This window comes from Pyrgilauda ruficollis, unplaced genomic scaffold (assembly GCF_017590135.1).
Source record: "Pyrgilauda ruficollis isolate IOZ18807 unplaced genomic scaffold, ASM1759013v1 scaffold56, whole genome shotgun sequence".
NCBI lineage: Eukaryota > Metazoa > Chordata > Aves > Passeriformes > Passeridae > Pyrgilauda > Pyrgilauda ruficollis.
In genome coordinates this window covers 440,055-465,773 of record NW_024527266.1, presented here as the reverse complement: position 1 = coordinate 465,773, position 25,719 = coordinate 440,055, and the positions used below count along the sequence as shown (strand labels likewise).

General features: G+C 40.8%; 2 protein-coding genes across 5 annotated transcripts in view; both read right to left on the bottom strand.

Moving 5' to 3' along the window:
* Nucleotides 1-19,846, bottom strand: part of RIC8B (RIC8 guanine nucleotide exchange factor B) — a 32,663-nt gene extending 12,817 nt beyond the window's left edge. The window contains exons 1-6 of one of the 4 annotated variants that reach the window (XM_041481662.1): nucleotides 19,702-19,846; nucleotides 16,469-16,516; nucleotides 8,040-8,648; nucleotides 5,456-5,550; nucleotides 696-849; nucleotides 290-385 (exon numbers count right to left, since the gene is read on the bottom strand). In XM_041481662.1, coding sequence (XP_041337596.1) covers nucleotides 290-385; nucleotides 696-849; nucleotides 5,456-5,550; nucleotides 8,040-8,648; nucleotides 16,469-16,516; nucleotides 19,702-19,821 — 1,122 coding nt within the window. In that variant the 5' untranslated portion in view covers nucleotides 19,822-19,846. Of the gene's footprint in view, nucleotides 1-289; nucleotides 386-695; nucleotides 850-5,455; nucleotides 5,551-8,039; nucleotides 8,649-16,468; nucleotides 16,517-16,829; nucleotides 16,919-19,085; nucleotides 19,165-19,701 lie in introns of those variants that run through there. The other 3 variants (XM_041481663.1, XM_041481664.1, XM_041481661.1) reach the window with 3 other exon arrangements.
* A 3,464-nt stretch (nucleotides 19,847-23,310) lies between these two features.
* RFX4 (regulatory factor X4) overlaps nucleotides 23,311-25,719 on the bottom strand; it is an 87,206-nt gene continuing 84,797 nt past the window's right edge. The window contains exon 18 of the mRNA XM_041481578.1: nucleotides 23,311-24,720. Coding sequence (XP_041337512.1) covers nucleotides 24,448-24,720 — 273 coding nt within the window. The 3' untranslated portion in view covers nucleotides 23,311-24,447. The remainder of the gene's footprint in view (nucleotides 24,721-25,719) is intronic.

The window sequence follows — 25,719 nt, the reverse complement described above, 5'->3', positions numbered from 1 at the left end:
TAATTAACTGCACTGAAATGTTTCGTATTTGCTGAGTGTAAGGGAACAGACCTTACTGAGTTTTTTACCCATCTCATAAGATCCATGGTGACTCACATTCACACAGCTTTACAATATCCCTGATGTTATTATTTAACAGCTCTACAAAATGTATCATGGAACTCAGGCCATATATATCTATTGATTTATGTGACTGAAAAATTATTTCTACAGCACTGTCCTGCACTGATGTACAAACCTCCAAGTTCATCACTAGCTTCAAACGCAAATTTCGATTAATTTTACCTACCTGAGCTTTGATAAACTTCCTGATATTTCTGTGAGTTCGGCAGCATTCAGTTAATAAACTGAGAACTGGAGTCAGACCTTCTCTGTAGCTGCTTCCCTAAAATAAAACCAAATACAAATAAAACATTTTAAGAGCAAACTTTCCTTTTCAAATTCTATGAATGCTTCAATAAAGTTCTATATGAGAGCCAAAATATGAACTTTATGTCAAGAGCCACATGTTCACCCTCAGACACACAGCAAATAGCTTCAGGTATTCACAGGAATTTGGAGGTGTTTCACAGTTTAGTAGGACATCCATATTTGTGCTAAGTACTGGCTGAAAGGTTTATAAAAAACTTGATATATGTGCACTTTTTGCCTTAGTGAAAGAGGCCTCTTCTGTGAAAAATCCCTGCAGTCCATACCTTGTCTATTCTCTTCTCCATGAAATCCAGTAAAATCTGAATAGCTCCCATATTCATACCATTGTATTTTATATCTGTTTCCTCTTGGGACGACGGGTTAATAAGAACATCCAAGCAAGAAACAGGAACATTGCTTAAGAGGTTGACTGCATTGCTGAAACAGATTTCAAAAATTCATTATTCATTTGGAAGAAAGAATTAAAAACAGAGTACAACTCACCATAAACTGCTTGTACAACTGCAATCAAAAAGAGGCCCTACAACTCAAACAATGCTTTATTTTCTCCTCTCTGGGTTTTAAAGAAGGTGGCCTGCATTATCGCCTGAGCGCTGACTCTTGGAACAAACAAGGAAAAAGAAAGACAAAACGTTCCAAAAGCAGCAGTGCACGATTACTTCCAGCCCCCACAGCATCTCATCCCATGGATAAGGCACAGCTTCCAGCAGCACGCTACAGCAGCTGATCTTGCAGGACAGCAGGGGGAACTCTCACATCGATTTGCAGTAGTCACAGTTTTTTCCTCCTTGAAACGTAAAACATTTTACCATACATCCACATTACCAACATTAGTATGGCAAAATACAATATGGACAATATTTCCTCCTGCTGTAACAGGGGGGCAAAGTGGCCTTTTCTTAGGTTCCCTGAAATATTTTTGTTTTTATTTAGCTTGCAGTATATATATGAAATACAGAAGGCATTTAACACATTAAAAAAAGACTCAGGTTTATTTACCAAGTACTACCCTTCAGTAACTGGCTGTGTTCTCATTCTAGGACACAAAGAGGAGCGTTTCCAAAGAGCCATTAAATTATTTTGATTAGGCCACAGGGTCCCTCCCTCCTCTTCAATGGAGTAAGGTGGGACTTACTTTGCAAGGGTCTCTTGCAGGGTACACATGCCTTGAATTTGCTATCTACCCTGTTCTCACTGTACAGGCTTGGGCTTGTACTGTTCCTGAACACTGGGAGAAATTAGGCAGAGGCTGCAAAAATTAGAATTCCGTCATTATTTACTTGCTGATGTCCAACTAAACTTATAAATGGATGTATTTAGAAATAGCACAAAAACTATTCAGGCTCACCCGTGCAGACCTCAAAGCCATCAATGAACCAATGAGCACTCATGTTTCAAGGACTGGTGAAGTGCTCCAAGAATGGAGAAAACTTTTCAAACAACTTCATTTAAGACTTTTAATAATATCTACTTAGAAGCTGCCCTCTGTTTCTAAGTTATTAATACAATTCTAACAAAGAATTAGCAAAAGAGAAAGCCAACCATGGCTATCAGACCGTAACAGGATTTCTAACAAATGTTCTGGTTCTGGTTTGATCAGACTGGGTGGCTGTTCCACACTGTGCCATCTCCTTTTTGCTCTTTTAGTAATTGAAATTCAGACCACTATTATTTTTGGGAACGCCTGTTCTCTTTGTTTTCTTTCTAAATCCTGCTCAAGATATGTCCTTTATATCACGGAAGTTATTCCTCTCCAATAATTCAGGAATAGTCAGAAACAAAACAGAAGAAATTCAACAAATATTTGATGGCTTCAGGCCTTTCATCAAAAGTTCTCTTTTTACCAGTTTCTTATTAAACAACCAAGTTCCCAAACACCTACAAAATTAATTTTCTGGATCACTGTGCCTGAGCTATTCTTTTCAATAAATGAAGCCCGGCTTTCTGATCTTTGTCACTCCACTGACAGTTTTATTTGTGGCAGAGGAGTGTATGAAATTCTCCAGCTACCAGGAAGTCAGTGACTATGCACAGATATGCACAATAGTGTTTGCATTCCTACTCCAGGGGGTAGAAATACTGCGTATATTACTCTCCCCTTTTTGGCTTCCTACAGATCATTAATCACTGGGACATGACATCTACCCACTCATGCTCCCAGCCCCCTCCTGATATGCAAATTCAGAAGCAAAGGCCTATTTAGAGCCAGTGAATGCCTTGATTAAAACCTTGTTAGTGGGCAAAAATGGCACTCACTCTAACATGTGGTACTTTAAGTTGTTCATATTCAAACATTAAGCAATGCCGCAACAGAACCACAACGACAATGCTGGGTACTAAAGTAGTTAGGATATTTTATGGCTAACTTCTGCTTTTTTATTAGAAATAGTCACAATGACAATCAGTACATCGTGGCTCAGGGCATGCGTCCAACACTCACTGTTCACCTAAAATAAATCTCCAACTTACACATTCAGAGCACAGGCATTCAAACGATGTGCTGTAACAGGCTGACCAAACCTTTCACTGAAGCATCTTAGGTCCTGCAGATTTACAAACTTAGGGAAATGCAAATGATCAGCAATCTTAAGAAATCTATTTATATCTCCCTGATGCGTCATACAGTTTATTCTGCATTCACAACTGTTTGTATTTCATTTTATTTTTAACACAGTTTTCATAATTGCCTTAGTGACAGGTTCCAGGAGGAAAGCAGAGCTGGAAGTTGTGCTCTGCTCTCTGACTCACACCTCATCTCTAGCAATAAAGATTTCACGGTCAGAGTCCAGCATGCTGAACGGCCCAAATGATGACAGAGGCTTCTCTCTTTTAGCTACATACTGCTAACAACAGTTTACTCATTTGTTAGTGCAGCTCTTATCAGGAATTGAGTTTTGCTTGTCCAAATAGATCAGGGGACTGAAGTGGGGCCCCTTTGATGCAGGCCCCAATCCCCTTGAGGATTTGCAGGGGCATTACTTCTGAGTATAGCTCTTCTATTCCAGAGCTGCCTTGTGATGAACAGTCTTGGTGGAAAAGTGTATCCAATTATTCAGCTTTTATTGCATCCTTGAAAGCATTCAAAGACACAACTCAGGTTCAGCAAAAAGACTGAAATATTTGAATTGCAGCAGTCAAATCCTGCACGGTGCTCTTGCAGCACACAAATCAAGATGGAATACCATAAGCAACAATGCTATACTGGCATTCTTTACTCTTCAGCTAACTTCACCAACTACAGTTTGCTAACTGAGGGACAAAGTTGTTTTCTCAGCACAGCAGAAAGACTAATGCAGTGCTATACTGAGTCTCTGCTGGAGAAGGGGGAACAGCTGCCTCGATACAAGGCAGTGATGTGTGTCCTCATTTCTTTTCTGCTTCTCCCTCTCATTGGTTCTTATGGAGAACCTTTGCTTTGAATTGGTGTCCATAAGGCCCAAGTGGGCAGCACTACTACAAAAAATCTCCTTTGACACTGAAAAAAGCAAGGACAGAAATCACACCAACACTACACCATCTTCACAGCTGCCTACTTCTTATATAAACCCCCTTCTGGATCTCAGATGCAAGTGTGAGCAAAAGCTAAAACCTAAAGGACCTGCATAACTTGCATCCTTTTGCAATAGCACAAGACAATTAAATTTTACAGGGTGATATATTTAACAGGGTGATCAGACTAGTCAGATTTCTGGACAAAGGAACAGATCTTGGGAAGAGCATCAGCTGTATAATAGTTCTTGTAACTCTCTCTAATTGTTGATTTTATCCAAAACTTTTAAATTCTCCCAGCAGCAGGGATTTTATTCCTGCCAGTCCCTCCCTTAAAGAAGGCTGAGAGCATAAAGCACCCACCATAAGCAGCAGCAAAGAGAAAACACTAACGGCCCTTTAGGATACAGCACTAACTTCAGGCATGGCAACTACTGTAGCAGTATCCTAAATTATTCCAAACTAGTCTGCACCAACTGAGAAGGGCTCTGAAGTAGGATTTTAGTGTTCACCTCCTAAGAATGCTGATCTCTAAGAGCTTTCCAAGATTTTCATCAAGGTCATTTAACACTTTCAAGATTGCTGGGTATGAAAAGCTGTATCCTTCTTACAAGAGACTGGCTCAGAAGACCTAGAGATCCTACAGTCAGATATGCAGATGTCTCTGAAGAAGAAAATGGCAACATTTCAGTGCTAAGGGAACCGACTGTACTGTCAGGCCCAGTGAACAGCTGACCTACTAGGTAAAAAAAAAGGGTGCCATAGAGAAAGAACAGTAACACTAAACAAAGGCCCACCACCTCACCACAAATAATCTGAATTTTGATTGAATTACTGGCTGCCAATATATAACAGTTGGGTGCAGGACTGAGAAAAAAAAAAAAACAAAAAAACAAAAAAACACCAAACCAAACAAAAAAAAAAAAAAAAAACAAAAAAAAAAAAAAAAAAAAAAACAAAAAACACCAAAACAAACCACACACTTAAAACTGTGTGATTCACTCATCTTTGAAAAAAAAAATTTATTACCAAGGAAAATTATTGGTACTTCCAATAAAGCAGACTAGAACTATTAGGATAAAATATCAACTTGTTACTTCCACCCCAATTCCTCAGAACTACAAAATTTACATATAGAAATCTCAAAATGTAGTGTTTCTATTAGTTTTACTGTGCAAAACAGCAGAAGTTGCATTCCACTTCAATTTGAACTACATTTACAACTTCTATATGTATTTTCATCCTCAGATACACACACATAAACATAAAACCAAAATTTAAAAAAGTTGAGCTTCATTATCAGTTAGAAAATAACAATCTTACCAGCCACCTTCTCTCTGGGAAACTGGATATGCTTAAAGTTTGAGGAAAACAGCTTTCATCAAAAAAAGATTAACAATATTAACCCAAAATAAATAAAGTTTTCATTGTTTCTCAGATTTTTACTTTAGATTTTAGGCAAAGTAATTTCTATATAGAAAAACCAGCCAAACAAAAACCTTTTAACATAGATTGGTTCTGCAATTCTACCAACCTGTGCAACTCTTCAGTTTTTTCTTCAGTAGGGCCCGTGGTTAATAAGCAATGTCGAAGGATGGCAGCCATGTAACGAAATTGATGAGATTCATTCTATATAAATATAAATTATGAAGATATTTTTTCATTTTGAAGATTGTAAGTAAGGCTTTCAGGTCACTAGAATAATAAAAGTTAAAGATGGAAAATACCTATTAGATCATAGCATCCATCCCTATCAATAAAAGGACTGTACCTTAGTTTCACTGAATGCTTAATGATGCATAACCCTCATAAGCTGACTTTGAACTAGGCCTTGTAAAACTCACTGGGGAGGTTTTTCAGTTAAATCAGCCTTCATTAGTAGAAAACCCAGTTACAAATGTTTGCTCAATTCCATACCACTATTCCTAACACACCACCCTCTTACTTCCTGTATTTACACCAGGCCACCTCTTCATCCATTTAGATTATGCATGTTCTTCATTGAATTTGTCTTCTCCTCATTTATGCCCTTTGCTGCCAAGTTTCATTCCCTTCACCCAGTCTGTCTCTTTTTTCTAATTCCCTTGATACCTTTCCTCCATTCCATTAATAACTTCTCAGCAACCTTGTTTGCCCTAACTTTTCCTCTCTCCAAGTAATCCCCCCACTTCCAATCTCCCACCAGACAGCAGCCACACAATAGTACACCAGTAACTGCAACCATTTAACTCTGTATCGTTGTCCTCACCCTTTTTCAACAGCTCTTCTTGGCATATGTTCTGGAGTGTTTGACCTGGCACAAAGCACCCAATGCATCTTTTGTAGCATCGACATCAAAATCTGCCAAGCGTACCATCTGCAGCTCTTGTCTGGCTTTGCTACTTTGAAACCAACTCCAGTCATAAAATACTGGTGTTTCCAATGGTTCTCTCCACATTAGGATAGATCTTGTTTAGCTTTCCACCCAACCTCTCTGCTCCCCTTTTATTTTCCATGTGTTCTGCTGTTTGGAATTTCTTCAAATTCTGTGTCTTCAGCCCACTTGATTAACATTGCTTTCTCTCTTCTCCCAGACCATTAAAATTGCCACTGGAATATTCACTAAGCAGAATGTCACCTAACATATCTGGCTAACACCTAACATCCACTAAAAAGTTCTTTAATTTAGAAGTTCTCTGCTTTTAGGAATTTCCAGTAAAGAGTTATTATCTAAGCTTCATCTCAAAATGCAAATAAGCTTCTCCTTCCCTGGGGTTTCTTAAACTCTCATTAAAAAAAAAAAAAAAAAAAAAAGAAAAAGCCACATGCATGCTCAGGATATTAAGAAGGAAAAGACAGTGAGCTGGGATTTACAACTCTCCAGATTCAGGATTTTGTAAAAGTAAACCAACTTCCAGATATCAAGAGCTTATCTCTCAAGAGGTGAACATGTAATACAGTTTCTTTTTCCAACTTTCCATATAACTGTTACATGCTTTTTTACATCCAGAACAATCACTTGTCTATACAAAGAACTTTGACAAAGTTAAAGATACTTTTAATAAGGGTCTAAGTCAGAAATACAAACAGAAGAAACTTCACTTTCTTTATTTCCTTGAAACCCAAATATTAGCTTCTCTAGCCCCTCCAACACTTAATCTTAAATTTCAGGACTTCTTATTCAGCATATCCTTGAGACATTAAAGAAAAGAATAAAATTCCAACTTTGCTCAAGTTTTACATTCCTTAAAGCTATAATTAATATCTGATTTGCTGTTTAGTCCAATGCACTAAAAAGAACGACTATTTGCAAGTTTTAACTACTGTAGAATTTTGATCAGCTTTATATGATGCATATTTACCATGTCCAGTGGAAAGTAAATAACACTGTTCTAGAGACTATGATGTGGACTATAAAGAAAGGTTCCCTATATAATTCTCCTGCTTTAGCAGAGACTCAGATTATTCAGAAAAGTTACCCTTGTAATTTCTGTTTATAAATTTAAGGATGACACACATAGGAAGCATATTTAGCTAAGAAAAAAAAAAAAATCTGACATAATAATGAAAACAAACCAAGAAAAACCTTATTCATAAGACATAACAATGAAAGTGTATTTTGTTCTTGTACTTGATCTCATCTAAAAAATAATATTGAAGTCCAAAGCTGGTGTTGGGAGGATGGGACGAAGATATTAACAGTAGCACTCTTTCATCAAAGTTATTTGTTAAAAATGAGAGTTGATGTACTTATCATGCAACAGAAAAACTAGGGAGTTCTCTCAGCTCTACCCATTGCCCTACTGCCATAGTCCACAACCTCCAGAGATGCAACCATCTGGTACACTTAGATAAAGAAGTTTTTCCTAGCCAGCTAATTATTAGTGAACAACATTTATTTTCTTTTTGAAATCCAAGACTTTTATGAAATAGTGTTTTCTGCATTTTTGTATTAAAAAGCATACAGTTTAAACTTGCATTAGGCAAGCCATGCAGCTCTCCCAATACACAGAAAATGTATGGATAAGATTTTCTGCCCAAGTAGTAACAGGAACAGCAACTGCCTCCTGTGAATCTATCCACTGGTTCTTGCAGGCTAAAGAAAATCAATTGAAAAAAGCACTTCAGCTCAGTCTTACCTTGCTGTGGACATTCCAACTGTCAAGTGTTACATTAAACAGAGCCTTTAGTGCCTCAATGGCACAATCTGTCTCTTGCAAAGATAGAGGAGGCCTGTCACGATCTTCTGCTGCCTTATATTCTTCTGTCCATCTTACACTCAGGGAACTCTCCAAAGCCTGAGTCAAAACCTGCACCCCTTGTAGCTCCTGGCGCAACTGTGCTCTAATATCTGTGTGCAGAAGCGACAAGAGGAAGAGGAGACGCAAATCAAAGCATTTAATGTCATCAACAAGCTGCCGGTCCTTACATTTCTGCAGAAGATTGCAGAGCATTGCTGCAAGATTCAGTTCCAAACTGAGCTTCTGTGCAACTGAACTATTAAAAATTATGTTACAGAGGCATTTTAAGGCTTCTACTATCACAGGAAATTCAGATACTCTCTCCAGTGGATCTTCCACAGTGTCCAGCTTTGCTAGCTTCATAAGGATCTGCATGTTTCTCTTCGTGGTTACAGGCACTAAAACCTTCTTGTCCCTGGAGAGAATCCGGAGGGCCTCCAGGCAGGCAACTTGACATGAAGTTTTTGTGTCGTTTTCAAGGATGTTTAGAATTCCCTCACACAGTTTCTAGGCAAAGTACAAAGAAAAAGGGAACAGTTTTAGTGTCAAAATATTGGTGGCAATAAGAAACTACTTTGCTAAGCTTCCATATAACATTTGAGGATTTATCTGACTTGAGAAACTAGGTATTGCATATTAGCGCTTCAAAATATGCACTGTTACCAAAGGTCTCCAGAGAGAACCAAAAGCAGCTTTCCTCATGGACACAATCCAAATACATCAACATTTGCAGAAGCATTAAGCCAAAATAGCAGCTGTTACCCACCACTGCCAGTTACAGTATCAGGACTAAAAACTCCAGAAGAATAAAAAAGCTAGAGAGAAGTGAAAGCAAAATTATGTCCAAGTACAACAGCCACACCTACAGCACCTACAGAATTTTAAGTTAAGGTTGTTTCAGTCAGGAAGCTGTGAGAAAAAGAAACCAAAATAACTTCTACCTAACATACAAGGATTAGTACTCCACGTTTGGTAACACCTGTAATTTATGTGGCCTCTTCAACCTAACCAACATACTTCTCCCATTTTAAGTACGACTCTCAGAAATAACACCTCTGACACAGAAACATAACGCATTTTTCCTTGAAGGCAGTCTGTAGCAGTTTTACCAAACCAGCAAAGCTGCTGCTTTATCAACACAGATTGTTCTTGATGTCAAAATAGTTCACATATTCCTTATATCAACAGGACTGCAAGGGTAAATAATCACATAAATGCAGCATGGGAAAATACAACACTCCAATAATCTGCAGGTCAGAATTGTAACATCTGAATTGCAGAAGCATTACCTTTTATTTACCTTTTATATATATTACCTTTTATTACCTTTTAAGACAGAAATGGACAATCAACCAAAGGGGAGAAAAGAGAGGCCAGAAGAGATTGCTTGATGTGAGAGGACTCCATTGAGTTTTTATGCCTTATGCACAAGACAACATTACTATTCATGGGTACTAGCATCAGAAGTATAGTCACAAAGAAATTTCCAACACAATAGAAACTGCACTGTACTTCCTAGGACACAGTTTCTCCATGCTCCTTTCCTCCCCAGCTTGGTGTCTTGACTACCAACATGAATAAATTACTGAAGAAGCCAGAGCAGCCACTGAGTGGAAAAGCCCTAGTGCAGAAGTCTACTTAGGACCCAAAATTCATATTGTGATCTCAGGCAGTCTGTGTCACGAAAATAATTACAAAAAGCATAGGGATACTAGTAAAGTATAAAACGGTTCTTGGTGAATGGTCTCTGGAATTCCACTTTCACTATCACCACCACAATGAAAAGGTGAGGAGCACAGAAGCCCATGACCCTGACTCAAATTTCAAAAGAAAGGTTCCGCTTGGGACATGTAAGCCAATATTGTTACTGTGATGACTTACAATTAAAGTCAAAATTAAAAAATGAACAAAAGCAAGAACATTAAATCTAAAGCACATCTAGAACAGACACTCCAGAGCAAACAACCCACAACTTAAACTGGTTTTCTTTTAACTTCAACAACATTAAAAGAAAATGTGTAAACAAAGTCAAACAGTAGGAACTTGCAATATGATTTTTAGGATGCTTGTCCTGGGGTTAAGCCCACCCAAAAGCATCACCCAGACAACCAAGATCTTGACTGCATTTCCACAGCCCTGACTAGACTAATCCAGTAAGAGTTTGAAAACAAGGAATGAGCCCCACCTCTTACCACAAATGCAACATGAGAAATATTTTATCAGAATACTAGACACTACAGCATTAAAAAACCCACATGTGACCACCTGTACAGGCATCTAGGTACTTACTGTGGCTGGAAAAAGACACTTAAGTACAGAGTTCTTCACCATTAACCTAATGCTGCTCACACAGAACTGCACAACTCCCTGATGTAAGTGTGGTATGCTAGACCTGCACTAAATGTTTCTGAAGGTGGCAACTTGGAAGTGTTTTTAAAAATGGCCAAAACAAAAAATGACCAGTCTGGATCTACAGTCAAATTACCTAGTCACAGCTCAACTTCTTACAAGAGTTCACTTTCTATTGCTGAGAGTTTTCCATACAATTAACTCTGCTTTGCAAGCTGAAGTGTGGAGTCTGTTTGGTTTTGAGGAATAACACACAACTGAACAGACAGTTCACAGAACTATAGAAAAATACTAGTTTATTCAGTGTTTAAGCACTTTTCAACTAGATCTAGCAGTTGCTGTCTTCCTTGTTGGTAACAGCTGCTACAAGGTGGTCTGTAACAATTTATCCAGATTCTGAACACTTATTTGATTACAAAGAAACCAAGCTGCTCAAATTCTGACTTAATTTTTTTCCCCCATAAGTTCTCATAAGTTCTATTCACCTGCTGTTATGAAAGTGTCACTAGAAAATGTCAAAAGCACAGCAGGAGAGATGCCAAAGGGCAACAACCTCCTGCTGACTTGCTATGAGAGGTGGAAGTCTAGCCTGCCCTCCATACAGCAAATGACATTTAATTAAAAAATATAAATATTAATTTATATTAATTAAGAAATACATTTAATTAAAATACATTTAATTAAAAAATAAATATTAATTAAAATATAAAAATTTAATTAAAAATATAAAATCATCTCTAGGCTTCAAATCATAGTGAAATGCAGCACCAGAAGAGTCTTAACGCTAAATAGTTGTACTAAAGGTAGATATTAAATAGAACTTTTTTTTTTTAGATATTTAGCAACCTGATTACAACTTAACTGCTGACAAAGTTCTCTGGAGTTAAGACCTAGTGAGCCATCAAGAGTGATTTTAGAGGGAGCAGCAATCAGTTAGGGTATCTGTGACAGTGAACCACTGCTGGCTGATCCCAAGAGCCATCAGCAGCTCAGGAAAAGCTAGAGTATCTGATTATAATTGCAGTGCTATCCATGGAAAGATTCACCCTATTAGGAAATTGCCTTGGAGACAATTAAAACCAAATGCCATACAGCACATTTTCTGTTTTGGCCTTGATGATACAAGGGAAATGATGCACAGAGAGAAGAGAAACAGGAAGAGATGTGACTACAACAACATTATTATGCTTTTCATTTTCTTTAGGGGATGCTCTTTCTACCACCCTGTAGGCCATTAGTATGGCATAAACTAAGGGGCACAGATTTAATTTATGTGGTTGGAAATGAAAGCAAGTGAAAATTCAGACAGGAAGGTACCTCCCCCTTTCACAACACATATGATGATTGTTCCAGTTTCAGGGCCTTTGTTTGCTACCCTTTAGGTCACTGCAAGATTTTAACATTTCTTTGTTTGGTGTTCTATCCTTTCAACATCCAGATAACATTTTGATTTTCATCAACTGTGCTACAGCAAGCAATGTTTTTCATATACTTTTTCACAGACTCAAGGCAGTTTCTAGTTTTAACTTTTTATTGTAAAATCCATTCATTTCTCCAAAATTCAAGATTTCTCAGCTTTTGTGCTAATAGTAAGATTAACACAGAACAATGCACACTATTCCTTTTGTCTAGACTGCAGTATTAAATCTTATGTTAAAACAGGAAGGCCAGAAAAACCCATTTGTCATCTTGTTTTGACAAATAAACCATTAACCTATTTTGGTCCTTGATCTTGACAGCGTAAAGCCTTGATGCTAAGAAGCAACACACCCCAGTAGAAAAAGACCTCTCCTGAGAAATAAGAGACCTGTGTTTTCTCCCTTGCTCAGCCACAGACCTGCTGTGTGACTTTGGGCCAAATACTTCCATCACCTTCCACTATCTTTGTTTACAGGCTGATTAGGCTGGGCTGAGGGGAGGGGATGGAAAGGGGAGCACAACTCTTCAGTTTCTGTGTTTAAATGTCTGTTAGGTTTCAGAGCTCAGCATCCATGGCAGTGAGAAAGTAAGCCCAAGAATATCTGAAATGTTAGTTACAACTTTCATTTCTCTGGAAGTCAAGACAACATTTATACAACACGTATCATCAACTGTGCTGAATAACAGGAGAATTAGATAACCTCCCCTGAGAAGACCGTGCCAAATTTTTGCCTAGTCTTTGTGGACAGATGTGGGTGGGAAGGTGTATATTTGCATTCCTTGAGGATTCAGCCTGCTTTCTTTTGAGCACTTCATTGCTGAGCCCGCACTGGCAGCGGGAGGTTGGCTGTTTGGCAGGAGCCTGCCAGCTCTGACATGGCACAGCTCCAAGCTGAAGGTTTGAACACGTGAGAGCACGACAGTTCTGCAGGTGAGATGAGGAGCACACTGAGCAATCCCTGTTGTCAGAACAGGTGGATTAAACACTTGCTTCAGAGTCACAGAAAGGTTAAATCCTGTGTACCTGCACTCACAGCAGCCCCTGCTCACCTCACTGGACAGGGAGAGGGAGAACCCTTTTACCCTCTCTAATCCCATGGTGAAAGAAGGATGTTAAAACGAGAGATGCATTTTATGAGCCTTAAGAGGTTTCAGTAAAAGCTGAAAACTGCTGGATGGGAACTAGCAGGACCAGAGGGAATTAGAACAAATGCTCAGTATTAACGCAGGTACTTTTTTCTTCTTACAGACTGGTATTCCCTTTAGGGGTTTTGGTAAAGTCAGAACAGTAGCAACAATGACTAAGATACCACACAATGTGCCCACAGGAGAACCTGAGCTTAATATTGTTACAGGACACTCATTAATAGACTTGAAAAGCTTACCCCATATTTACTGGGAGGAGAAAAACTGTGCCTTGGCGGCTGAAGGAACCTTCAGATCCCTGAAGCATCACAGCATCAACAGCACTAACTTAAGAATGAGGTTCTTCTAAGATTTAGTGTGACAGCATCTTGCTCCATCAATGTACTTCACTCCTTCCAGAGTTAAAATATCATACTGTCCACAGACTTAGAGAATCTCCCCACATCATGAATTTAACTGGTAGAGAAAGCCCCACAATACATTTGATATGATTTACCACCAGCTATTTCAACACCTTGAAAACACTCAGCAATGCAAGGGGAAAAGACTGTTTTGGGTGATTTTCTTCCCACTGAATTTTAGATCCATCATGTTCAAATTGAACCTAGACAATAAATCAAGAACACTGGTCTCAAATTCTGAAGATTTCTATTAAAAGACCCACCACAGTAAGCTGGACTTAATACAGCAGATGCTGCAAGTACTACAAGAGGTGAAACAGACAGAAAGGTATGGAGCTGAAGAGGAAATAGTCATGTCAGGTAAGAATATGGCTTGTAAGTCATATTCTTACATTTGGCTACTGCTTCCTTTTTTTCCCCTTCCTCTTGCAAACTCAGTGCCCTCATCCAAATTAAAAAGCCCTATTTGCCATCTTGGACAGATTTACTATCTGCTATATCACAGCAAATGGTGCCGTGGCAACTTCCAGCTGTGGAATGCTATGACCAGCCAGGCATCAGTGCTGAGAGACACTTCCAGGGCACAAACAGCACTGTAATTTTCTTACCATCTGAAGTCTGTAAACAGCACAAATGTGTTGCTACTTCAGAAACAGTATTTGGCCCCAACAAAGTATAAATAATGGAGAGCAAAGCTATTAAATAAGGATCAAGTGGTCCAAAAAACCCTTTCCTTTTTGTATTAGCACATGAGCTTGAGCTGAAGCACCTGCTGTGCCAGAGAGAGGGAGAAACTACGCCTGACAACTCTCTCCAAGGTGACTGCCTGGTCAAGTTAATACATATCACTTTTCTGGAGTGGATTCCAGAACAGACCTAAAGAACCAACTGTTTGTCTCAACCACGCCACGGTGCTGTGAAGTGTCGCAGTTCTGAAGACTCAACTTTTTCCAGCAAAACACCGCCAAAAACTTCTTGACTGCTTGAGACAAATATTTTAGACTTCTAAGAGCTCGTTAAGCTCCTCAGAAACAACACCACTGACGTTATTTCAGCTGCTATTCCAGAACACATTTACTTCTGGTTGGCAATTCCTATACTATTTAAACACAGAAACTGAAAACAGGCTTCCATAATTTGTATTTTTTATTAGTATATAACAAGTTAAGAAGGACTGGCACTGACTTGATGCGCCAGGTATCTGAGTGGATCTTACAGTACAACATAGATTACCATCTGATTTATAACCAGAACATTCACCACAGATAGGCCAAGGCAGACACATACATCATTAAACAAACAACCAGGACAAATACAAGGACAGCTCACATTATAATCTTGTGTTTTTATCACCCTGTGATGCATTACAGTCCTGTGGCCATGTTCAGATAGACAAACTTGATAGCATTACCTCTCTTCCTGTCTTCCAGAGGACACAACCTACTTTCCTCCTGGAATTCAGTATCACAAACTCACTGCTGATCTACTTCAGTTACAGCCTAAAACCATCATGTTTTGATAGTCATATATCACTGCAGAGCAATTTACTCAGTCCAATTAACCAGTCAAGCCATAGTTTTGGCCTTTCTATCTTTTGTATTTTCAGCATGTCACTGGTGTGTATGGGTTGCTTAAAAAAAAATGCTCATACTGTGTAACTTATATTCACCTCTCCAAGATCATTATCTTTATTTAGCTTTTGCCAATTTGGCCTCTGCTTTCTTACCCTTTCCTGTGTTCTGCAGCTGGCAATCAATTTTTCAGACTAGACATTGGCTCAAGCACAGTGTAAAAAGTGATGAGAGGGATGGTGAGGGAACAGAGGTAAGCACCAAGTCCAGATACCAGCTGAGTTCTTCTACAGATCAGAAGAGACACACACAGTCCATCACCACATCACTGAGTGTCAGCTTACAGTAAAGCCATAGATAAAGCAAAGCTAAGAGGTCTTTGAGTCCTCTGTGTAACAAGGAATTGCAACTGAAGATTACAGTACAAACAACTGATGGGTTTGCAAATGCAAAAGACTGACAGGCTTATCATCCCATCCATTTCTATCAGAAAAAAAAAATAACACCTTAAAATAATTAGATTTAGCATAAGATCATGGAATGAAACAATGTGTGCCCAATTTCAGACAAGCTATCCTTGTAGGAACCCTGCGATTCTGATTTCAAGCTATGAGTTTGCTCCAGACATAGCAGAAAGACACATCCTCATTCACTAATGAATGTTTTCTGAATAAATATGCAAATCAGCCCCAAAGCTAATTACACAACAGAAAGGAAGGGGCTTGTTATTACATATTACACCCTAAAAATAACAACAGGAAAATGTACAAAATTCCATGTCCAAGCTTTAAATGCGAAGCTGTGAATGGATCCCAAGGGCTGTGCTAAGCCCTACCACACCTGGACAACTCAATTCACGTTTCCCAGCTTTGACACCTGACATGCACGTACCACATCTCACCAATTACAGCCACCTTTGGAATAATAGGCCTTTGCAACCCTGTCTTCCTTACAGCTTAATAGCTTTCTTCTGTACTTATCCCTTCATCTTAATCCCTAGTGTTCTTCAAGCATCTCACATAGACAGGAAATACATCTGTCATATTGTTACCTGCTGAGAAGAGAGAAAACTGAAAAATCTATGGCAAAATTTTACCTCAGTAGATACAGAAGAGTATCTTTACACTTATTCCTCCTCAAATAAGTGTAAAGACTATCTTTACACTTACACCTCATCTCAAATCCGTGCCCAGCAAAATCATTTATAGGCTTTTCTGTAACTACTTTCATTTAACACTGGGGGCTTTGCTAGAGGAATTTCTCTTTCAGAGAAAAAAGGGAATGTGTAGTTGTCATGTCTCTTGGACTGAAGAAGCAACAATTAAAATATAACTTCATACCCACTGCTTGCACCATTTCAATGACAGCTAAGTTGAGAGACTGCCTTTACTCTTTTAACTTCTACATTGAGGTATGCAGCTCAACAGCCTATTTTACTCACCTTTCTTTTGTCTTCATCTGCAGGGTCAAACCTGAAAGTGGCCCGATTCTGTAAGCAAAGACAAGAGTTTGTGTTTGTTACATGCACAGCAAGCAGCTGCTGAGGATGTAATACCTGCAAAACTATTCAAAACTCCAGGAGTCTGGAGTTAAACCCAGCCTCACATAATGAGGCTACAACCATGCCCTCCTCTTCCCATCCTCCCCAACAGCAAGAGCTTCAGTAAGTGACTCCAAAGAAGAGTTTCACAATTACTACTGGTGCAGAACAAGCTTTTTTTCTGTGGGATGTGAGTCAACCACCTCACACATGGCATTTGACAGGGTGAAAAATGAGAGATTGCCTTGTGTTTTACACATACCTCATTACCCAGATTCTTCCCCAAGCAGATCTTGCTTAAAAGCTTTTGACTGCTCTGACTGTTCCAAACCAGAAGCACCATGGCATCATCTTGCCCAGAAAACAAATAGTACAAATCAAATAAGCCTTGCTGCAAAAACTATGAGTTTCTGTGTTCTGGCAGCTTCCAAAACACCTTACCAAGGTATTTGTTTCTCTGCTACAGTTAAACAAAAGATAGACATGGTCTAACTACAAGTCTTTATTTTTTATTAAACACTTCAAATATCAGGCAGGCCTAGTTCCATGTTAGCACCCTGAAGAATGATGAGTAATATTTCACTGATAGCAGACAAAGAAAACAACACTAATACCAGACAGTTCTCTTAACATTTTAAAACTTCCAATCTAAATGATCAAGCATGATGAACAGCTTCAAAAAAAATAAAAATCTCAATTTTTACTTCTAACATGCAGCTTGCTACATCATCCAAGTGACTGGAAAACAAAAGTGACTTTCCATAGCACATTCATGGGTCTTCTTACCTTCCATGACCCAAGCTTACAACTACACAGAAAGGCCTTGGACATCTACCCAGCCACCAAAGGTTACCAACATCAATTAGAGCCTTGAGGATGTTAGAAGAATCATTCCCTTCATCTCTCTTTCAGGGCTCCCAACTGGACCACAGGAGTTCAGCAACATGTCAATCAAAAACAGGTGAGCATCGAATGATGAGCAATTAACCAAGAGAAAGCAACCTTTATGTTTGCACATGAACATTTTTGCAAGCTTACAAAAGCAGTGTAGTGAGAACAAGCCTAAGCAGTAGAGGAACAGATATTTGGAATAATCACTGCAAACAGGACAGCACAGAGAAGCACCTACAGACCTATTAATTTCTCTCATTATGGTTATTTTATAGACACCTTCACCTTGGAACTACACTTGATCCATCCTTTCTTTTCAACTAAAGCATATTTAATTCATTATTTGGAAAAAAAACTACGGAAACCTAAAGCTCTGGAACCTGGAGTACTCTGTCCAGTTTTTGCTGGCCCATAGACAAAGTGTCAGTAACAAAGTGTACAAAAAAAGAGATGGAGGAAATAGGATTAAAAAGTTTGAACAAGAAATGCAGTAAGAGCAACGTCATACTGAGACAGCATTAAAGTTTCTCACCCACTCCAAAAGAAGTATTTAGCTACACACTTAACTCCAAGACCTCATGCAAATACTTGAAATGTCAGAACACAAGATGCACGAGCTCTCACTCTGTCCTTGAGGATTCAACTCAAGCCTAAATAATTCATCTGGGAAAGCTGCTGAGAAGGCATAAAATCCAGTATAGCAAAATTAAGAAATTATGCTTGTGCATGCTTTTTGACAGAACACATTTAACACAGGGTCATTTTGAAGAGTAAGGCCAGAGACAAAAGGTCCCTCAATCAGAATCCTTCCTCTGTACCTTAGAGGTCAGCAAGTTAAAACAGATGTGTCCATGAACTCCTGATCTACCAGTCCTTCAGACAGAGTGCCCTGCAGCTGCATCAGTCTCTGCCTTTGAATTTCACCTGCACAAAGGCAGCCTATGTCAAGACTGTTACTCAAGGTTCTTCTACAGGCCCAAGTTTGAGTGAAGAAATCAGTGATTGCCATTGTTAGGTGTAAAACATATTGCACTTAAAATAGCAAATTTCAAGACACCCCTTAGAGGCTGAATACCTACACCACATCCACGTTCATTTGGCTTCTCCCCTAATCACAAAGCGATTTAACAAAACTTTAACTAAAGATTTGAATGTTTGTTCCTGTAACAGATTACTAAATTTCAGTCAATAACTAGTTCAACATGACTGCATTTAAATTACAGCCAAAGCCAAACTCTGAGTCAGTACCAGCTTTTAGAGACTTGTTTACCAGTCACACAAGCACCTATACAAACGGCAGACACCTGATGGGCTGAGATGTAATCTTTCAGAATGGGCTGTGCTGCTCTACTACAATCTAAGTGTCAAAATCAGAAAGGGGGAGGGGGAAATAAAAGATTCACCCAACATGTATTTTCACTCTGATTTTCACCTCCCTACATCAGCAGGAAACCGCTTCTTGACTAACATACCCACATCAGACTGCAAAAGCAGTAGACCCTTACTACTTGTTCATACCTGCCAGCATTAAAAGCTCGACCTGCTCTAAGCTGTTTTCCCCTTTCGCTTTGCTTGGCCAGAAACACGGAAAAATGAAGCGGGGTCTATCAGCCCATTTCACACACACCTCCTGCCCTGCACACTGACACGGTCGCTGTCCAGGCGATGGAAAGCCCTCTCCATTCCCGGTGACAAAGGGCTGCCCACAAAGGGCAGCACCTCAGGCAGGTGGGCAGGTACCGAGAGACTTCAGTGTTCTTCTGTCCGGCCCCTGCCTAGCGGTAGAGTAATTAAAAGACTTATGACTCAAATGAACGCTATCGAACAGCTCCTCGAACAGCCCATCACCGATAACCCACACTACCACCGAGGCGCGCAGAACGCAGGACCGAACGCGCCGGGGCCCGAGCCTGGCAATGGGCTTTGTGCTCCCTTGTGCCCTCCTGCAGCCGCTGCCCCGGCTCTCCTGCAGCCGCTGCCCCGGCTCTCCTGCAGCCGCTGCCCCGGCTCTCCTGCAGCCGCTGCCGCGGCGCCCTGCGCGGCCTGCGGGCGGGAGGCTGCGCCGGGCAGGGGCTCTGGGGGCAGGGGGCATGGCGGCAGAGCGGGGAGCGCTGGGGACCCGCTGCAGAGCCTAGTCCGGGGAGGACCAGGACGACGCTGGCGGCGCCGCCGACGGCAGGCGGGGCGGGGCGGCGACACCGCCGGGGGAGCGGCGCAGAGGGGAGGGGGATGGGACCCGTTACCTCCTCGTTGTACCATGCCAGGACGCGCTCCACCGCCTCGTCGCCGGCGCCGCCGCCGCGCCCCTCCACAGCCTCCAGCACCGCGCCCAGCTCCGGGCCCGGCCCGGCGCCCCGCTCCATACCCGACCGGACCGTCCCGTCCCGCCCGGCGCCGCCGGCAGCGGCCGCGCCCCCTGACGCGCCCGACGCTCCCCGCGGAAGCCGCCAGGACCGGCAGGCAGCGTCCGCGTGCCATTGGCTGGAGGGGCCGGCGGCGCGCACTCCCGAGCCCTCCTATTGGCTGCCATCCTGCCGGCCTGCTATCGCGGAGAGAGGACTCCATCTCCCAGCATGCCAACGGAGCGGCGGCCGGCGGGGCGTGCCGTGCTTTGTGGCCGCGGGGCACGATGGGTGCTGCAGTCCGTGCCCACAGCGCCGAGAGCTCTCGCTGGCAGGAGCGGCGGTAGCGCGCTGTCGGGACGGTCGGCGGCGCAGGGCAGTGCCCGGCCCTTCCCTGCCTCCTTAGGCCTGGCCGATTGTGTGCTCTCTGTGACCTGCCCTCTGCACACCGTGTCAGACCCAAGGCGAAGGGCTGCCACAACCACGGCTGGCTGCTTTTTTTAAGCTTTTAGGCTTAAGCTTTTGGGCTCCCATCGCGGGCGAAGTCTGTGACTGTTCCCTGAAGCGGGGCTTCGCCACAGCGCCTGGCAGCAAAACCAGTCTCAAGTCTAACCCTCCACAGCAATGGTGGTACACGAAAACTCTGCGTTTTGTTCAGGAGGTGGCAGGAGGGGAAGGTGCATCGGCAGAGCCAGGCAAAGGTGAACCGTGTCTCTATAAAGGTTTTGCAAGACTGCGTGTTTAAACCACTCCAAGCACATCCACAATATTTCCATACTCAGGGTCCCCTGTAATTGAAATTCATTGTCCAGATAGCAGAAGATGTTATATTGAAGTTAACAAAACCCACCCCGTATACATGTTCACGCGGAGCTGTGGCCGGTCTCTCCTTGAAATCTTTATTCCTCCAATTCAGGAATCCGTGAGAAAGAGAAACCTTTCATCGCACAAATGGCCGGTCCCACAGCGGAACACGCCAGGAGCTTGCACCTGCAGACGGACAGGGCCCAGAGCTGCTCCGATGTCACCGTGCCTGTCTGCAGTGTGCAAGATGCGGACCCAAACCAGAACCTGAATTTCCTCCTCAGGGGTTTCTTGCCACAAGAACTGAGATATAAATCCAGAACAGCACAGTCACTGGACTACAAGGAGTAACAAAATCCAGCCATCCAGTGTGCAGCCGTTTATTCTGAGTCGGATCCATCTGTAAACTAATGGAGCTTTGGAGAGAAACCCAATGAACAGAGTCTTTTGCTTGTTAGATTTACAACTCTATAAAAAAGTATAAGCCTGCTTAGATTTATTTCACAGCACAGCAAAACACTCATTTTACTTGCACACGGCCAATTTTTTTTTTTTTTTTTTAACAATACCTGAAAAATAAAGATTAGGAAACTGTTACTGCCCTTTAAAGGCACATTGTTATTCATCATCAGCATGTTTTAGTTTCCACTTTATGTAGCATATGAAGGATTAGGATTTCAATGAAAGAGAAGGACAGAATAAATTGCATCCTCTACCAAAGAACTGCCAGACCTTTTCAGATGGGTGCATACCACGAGCCCTTCCCATGTTAGTCAGCTTTATCTAAACTTTCCAAAGCAATGTCTGCCCCTGAATTTCATGGGTTTCAGGGTCAGTCACAACAGAATTGTGGGGCTGGGGAGGTCAGAGGCCATTTTTGTCAAAGGGTAGTGACCTTAGCAGCAAGAGGTAGCCTGACAAAAACAGGATTCATTCTACTGAATGGAGTTCTCACTGCTCTTCCCCCGCTGAGTCTTTTTTCTACCTGGTAATGAAAAATCTTGAAGAATTGTAGTGGATTTTTATAGGCGTACATACATATATATATTTGTGTGTGTGTAGATCTATTTAAAAATATTAAATGTGTTATGTCAGTTATGCTGTAATATATAATACTAGTTTCTATTCTACTGTATATATTATATATCTGTCATTTATTATATGTCTTAGCCTGTGAAAAAGATCACATCTTTATAAAAATGTGTATTTGTTGTTAGGAAAAAAGAGAATGTAAGCAAGAAATTAAAAAAAAAAAAAGAGAACATGAAAAGGAAAAGAGAAAAAAATAGAAAAAAGAGAGGAAAGATAGGAAAGAAAGAAGAAAATAGGAAAAAAATGACAGAAGGGAAACTGCAATTGAGACTGAATATTTCAGAATGTGGTATAAAAGTTTCATCAGCAATATTTGCATAGTCACATATTTACTTCATATGCACATAAATGCATGGCTAGGCAAGAAAACTGAACTTTTAGTTTCCATGGTCAAGGGAGAGAATTAAATACCAGCCTGCAGACTCTGACTCAGGAGGTTTGGCAGTTTGGGATGATTTGAGACATTCTTGCCCCTCACCAGACACTCTACCTTATGGTGCTCTCCCGAGCTGCTGCACTCGCATCCGGGTGCACAGCCGGTCACTGAAAGCTGCCGTGGCGGGCTCTGAGCTGCAGTGGCCCAGGATGAGTCCTGCTTTGCTTCGCAGCTCTTCTCATGCGGGAGGTGGCCTCTGTTCCACCATTCTATACACTGCCCCCCATGAATGTCTGCTTTGAATTTCAAAGCCCTCATCAGGAAGCAGTTCAATGGTAGTTGGAAGTGCGCACTCCTGAGGCATCAACGCAAGTTTCTAAATTAATTTTTTAAAAAAGAGAAAAAAAAGAAAGACTGTGGAGGCTTTTTTGCAAAAGACTTTCCAAGCCCTGTTTGACTGATGATCTTCTTGGCTCTTTTTTACAAGCAGCTTTGTGATACTGCTGTTGGTCAGAATTTCTTCTCCCAAGACACGCAGGATGTTGCAGTTCACCACTCAGAAATGTTTTATTATTTCTGGGTCTCACACTGTGTCCAATATCCCTCCTCCTTCCTGAACAGTATGCCTGAGCTCTTGAAATTAGGGTAACAGTGTTGTCCCTAAAGGTGTTGAAGGATATGGAATATTTGTATGCTAAAATAATCTCATTGTCTCCTCTTTTTCAGTCAATGGGGATTAGTCTTCTTTTGGTTTAAAAATTTATTATAAAAAAGAGCAGAAGTGCCTCTGGCTTCCCTTGGGTGGTGCTTGGGCTCACCACCATCCTGGTCCTTCCAAAGATCCAGCCTTGAGTTACTGGTCAGTTCTACCCACAGACATCTCACCAAGGCATCTGGTCCTTGGAGGGACCTTGGCACGTCAAGATCACCAATCCATCAGGCAAGGGGAGGAGGTGCATCACCCATTTGCCACAAATTGTACCTGTTCTCCAGTCCTTCCCTGGATAAAAGCATGATGACGTCCAACCTTTTTCGAAGGTCTTCAGCTTGTAGAAATTTTTTATTTAAGTAAATTTCACTGGCATCTATTTACTTTCAAGAACTTTATTTGGGTGTGAAAATCCTTCATATATCTTGCACAACTGTACAAATAACACTTATGTGCATTTTAGACATAAACATGGTTATTGTCACACTGGGTGCTATCAAAGATTTTATTTACAAAACAACTACTAAAATGCCTGTTGTCATATTTCCATTTATTTATTTCTTACCCATAGGGTAATAGGTCCACCATAATTGCTTGGTGCGTTTTATAATACAGAAGAAAAAGCTATGTTAATAAAAACTAAAAAAACCTCACAAATAGCTACAAATCTGAAGGAAAATGTCTAAGAAAAATTCTCCCCAAAATACAATACATTTTTCCACACATACACAGTACAGAATAATTTCAAAGGCACAGCTTTGAATTTTGCTTTTGTAGACGTATAGAGAATTGTCACCACGTGAAGGAATTGAGAGAACAGTTTCATACCTGTCATTAGATAATTAAGCAAATAATCATGTTTGCATTGTCATTTTCTTTATATAATTGCTTCATATCATTATATTTAACATATGTGGCTCTGAATCCAAAATCTTCCCAGTCCCCAAGTCCCTTTTTACCTTGTCATTACCGACCAGAGAAGTTAGATTTTTCCAGATTGTGCAAACTCAACACAAATACATATATAATAAGAACAACAGTCAACTTAAGGCAGTGTATAATTCAATGCTACATGTCTTTTCTTCTCTTTTGTCAAGATCAAACTTACTGGATCAACAGAAAGGTGCATCAATATACAAAGTTAGGTGTAAACTGAAACCTACAGCAACACGTGTCCTTTTAAGGAACCAGACAGAGGAATTGATATGAGTAAGTGATGACTTGGCAGAATGGTTTTTAAGGAATGCATTAAGAGCTTAAAAGAAGAACATATGACAGAGCTTTGCTGAGGGCAAATTTCCTGTCTTTAATTCACATTATAAATAGGTCCTGTTTCAGTACTTTTTTTGTAAGACTCATTAACATTTGTCAATAAGAGAGGGGGTAAAACTGGCTCACTCAAACTGAGAGCACACAGGGTTGTCCCAGAATTAAAAAAGGCACTGATCAGCCCGAAAAGTGGTCTAGAACAGCACAAAAGTATTTTTCGGCTACAGGAACATTCGGTCATACTGGTCTGTAATCTGCCCACATTAGGAACTACATTTATCTGCCTGGGATCTTTTCCATTTTCACCTCCCTTGAAGAACATCCACAAAAAGTCCTACATGGCACAAAGCTTTTGTAACTCTTTTAAGTGTGTGGGCTCAGCTGATAGCAGTCATCTTCATTTAGCCCAGCCTGTAGTGGCTTCCCCATTGATGTAGGCAAAGCCGGGAAAGTGTTGCATGTGCTCATACTCAGAATTCCTGCGTGTTGTCAGGGGTGTGTACATGTCACTGGAATTGCCATATCTCGTGGAGTGCATGGAGGAGCTTGTGTAGCAGGAGTTGGCAGCTGGGACCTCTGGCCAGCGCGGAGTCACTGGTGTGGGATGCAGCCTGGGAGTACTGCTCATCAAACAGGGCTCCATTCTTGATGTTGGGCCATTGAAAGGGTACTAGAATTAAAAAAAAAAAAGAAATCGAAGAATCATCTGCCACATACTTAATTTTAAAATAAGGGCTGGTGGTGTCACAATTCTGTGTTTAGAAAAGCCAAAATCATATCAATTAGCAGCTATCCAACAACAAGGTATCATACTGCAGGTGAAATATCAGACAACCATGGTCTGCTGTAAATCAAAGTTTCAGGGCAAGTCTTGCAAAACAGTCACTGATTTTAAATACTGAATTAATTTATCAAAGTGCTAGGTGTATCTGGGAGGAGAAAAATATATTGAATTAATTTATCTTTTTTTCTCCCACTTTTACTCAAAAACTTGCTATTTACTAAAAATCAGAAAATAAAATGTCCTAACTCTTCCTCACTCAAGTGAGTTTTGAGGGAGAGGAGCAAAAGAATCTTTATTTCTGGGAAGGCGCCTTCCCTTTAAGTGTTCACAAGTCATCCTGACAATTTCTTCAGAAAAACAGTGTGGTCTGGCCCCAGAACCAGCAGCTAATTGGAGAACTTATGGAAGGAGGCAAACAGGAGGAGAATCCTTCTAGTCCCCAGATGTTCACAGTGACACTTTGAAACTAGAAATCAAAGTCTGACAAATGGTTTCCACTAAGGAAGGACGGAAAACAGAACAGCTTTTGCCATCTATAGCCACAGACTGCCCAGCAACAGGAAGTAAATAGTGCTTCTGAGGGCTTGCTTAGCATGTATTTATCATATTGCCTGTCCTGCAGGAGCAGATCATCTGTGTGCTGTGTCTGAGGAATGGTTCTCCCTGTTTTGTCCCCGTTATCCATGTGCATCACAGAGATGGTGAGGATCCCTGTTACTCTTAGCCAGCCATATATCTTCAGACCTTCTACATTTCACATCTTTATACCTTTTCTGCAAAAAAGTGTCACATTTAAAATTTCCGTACCTTGGGTTGTTTGACACTGTGGTATTTCTTTAACTGGAAAGCTGTCACCAAAGCAGGACTATCTCTTCTGATGCTTAC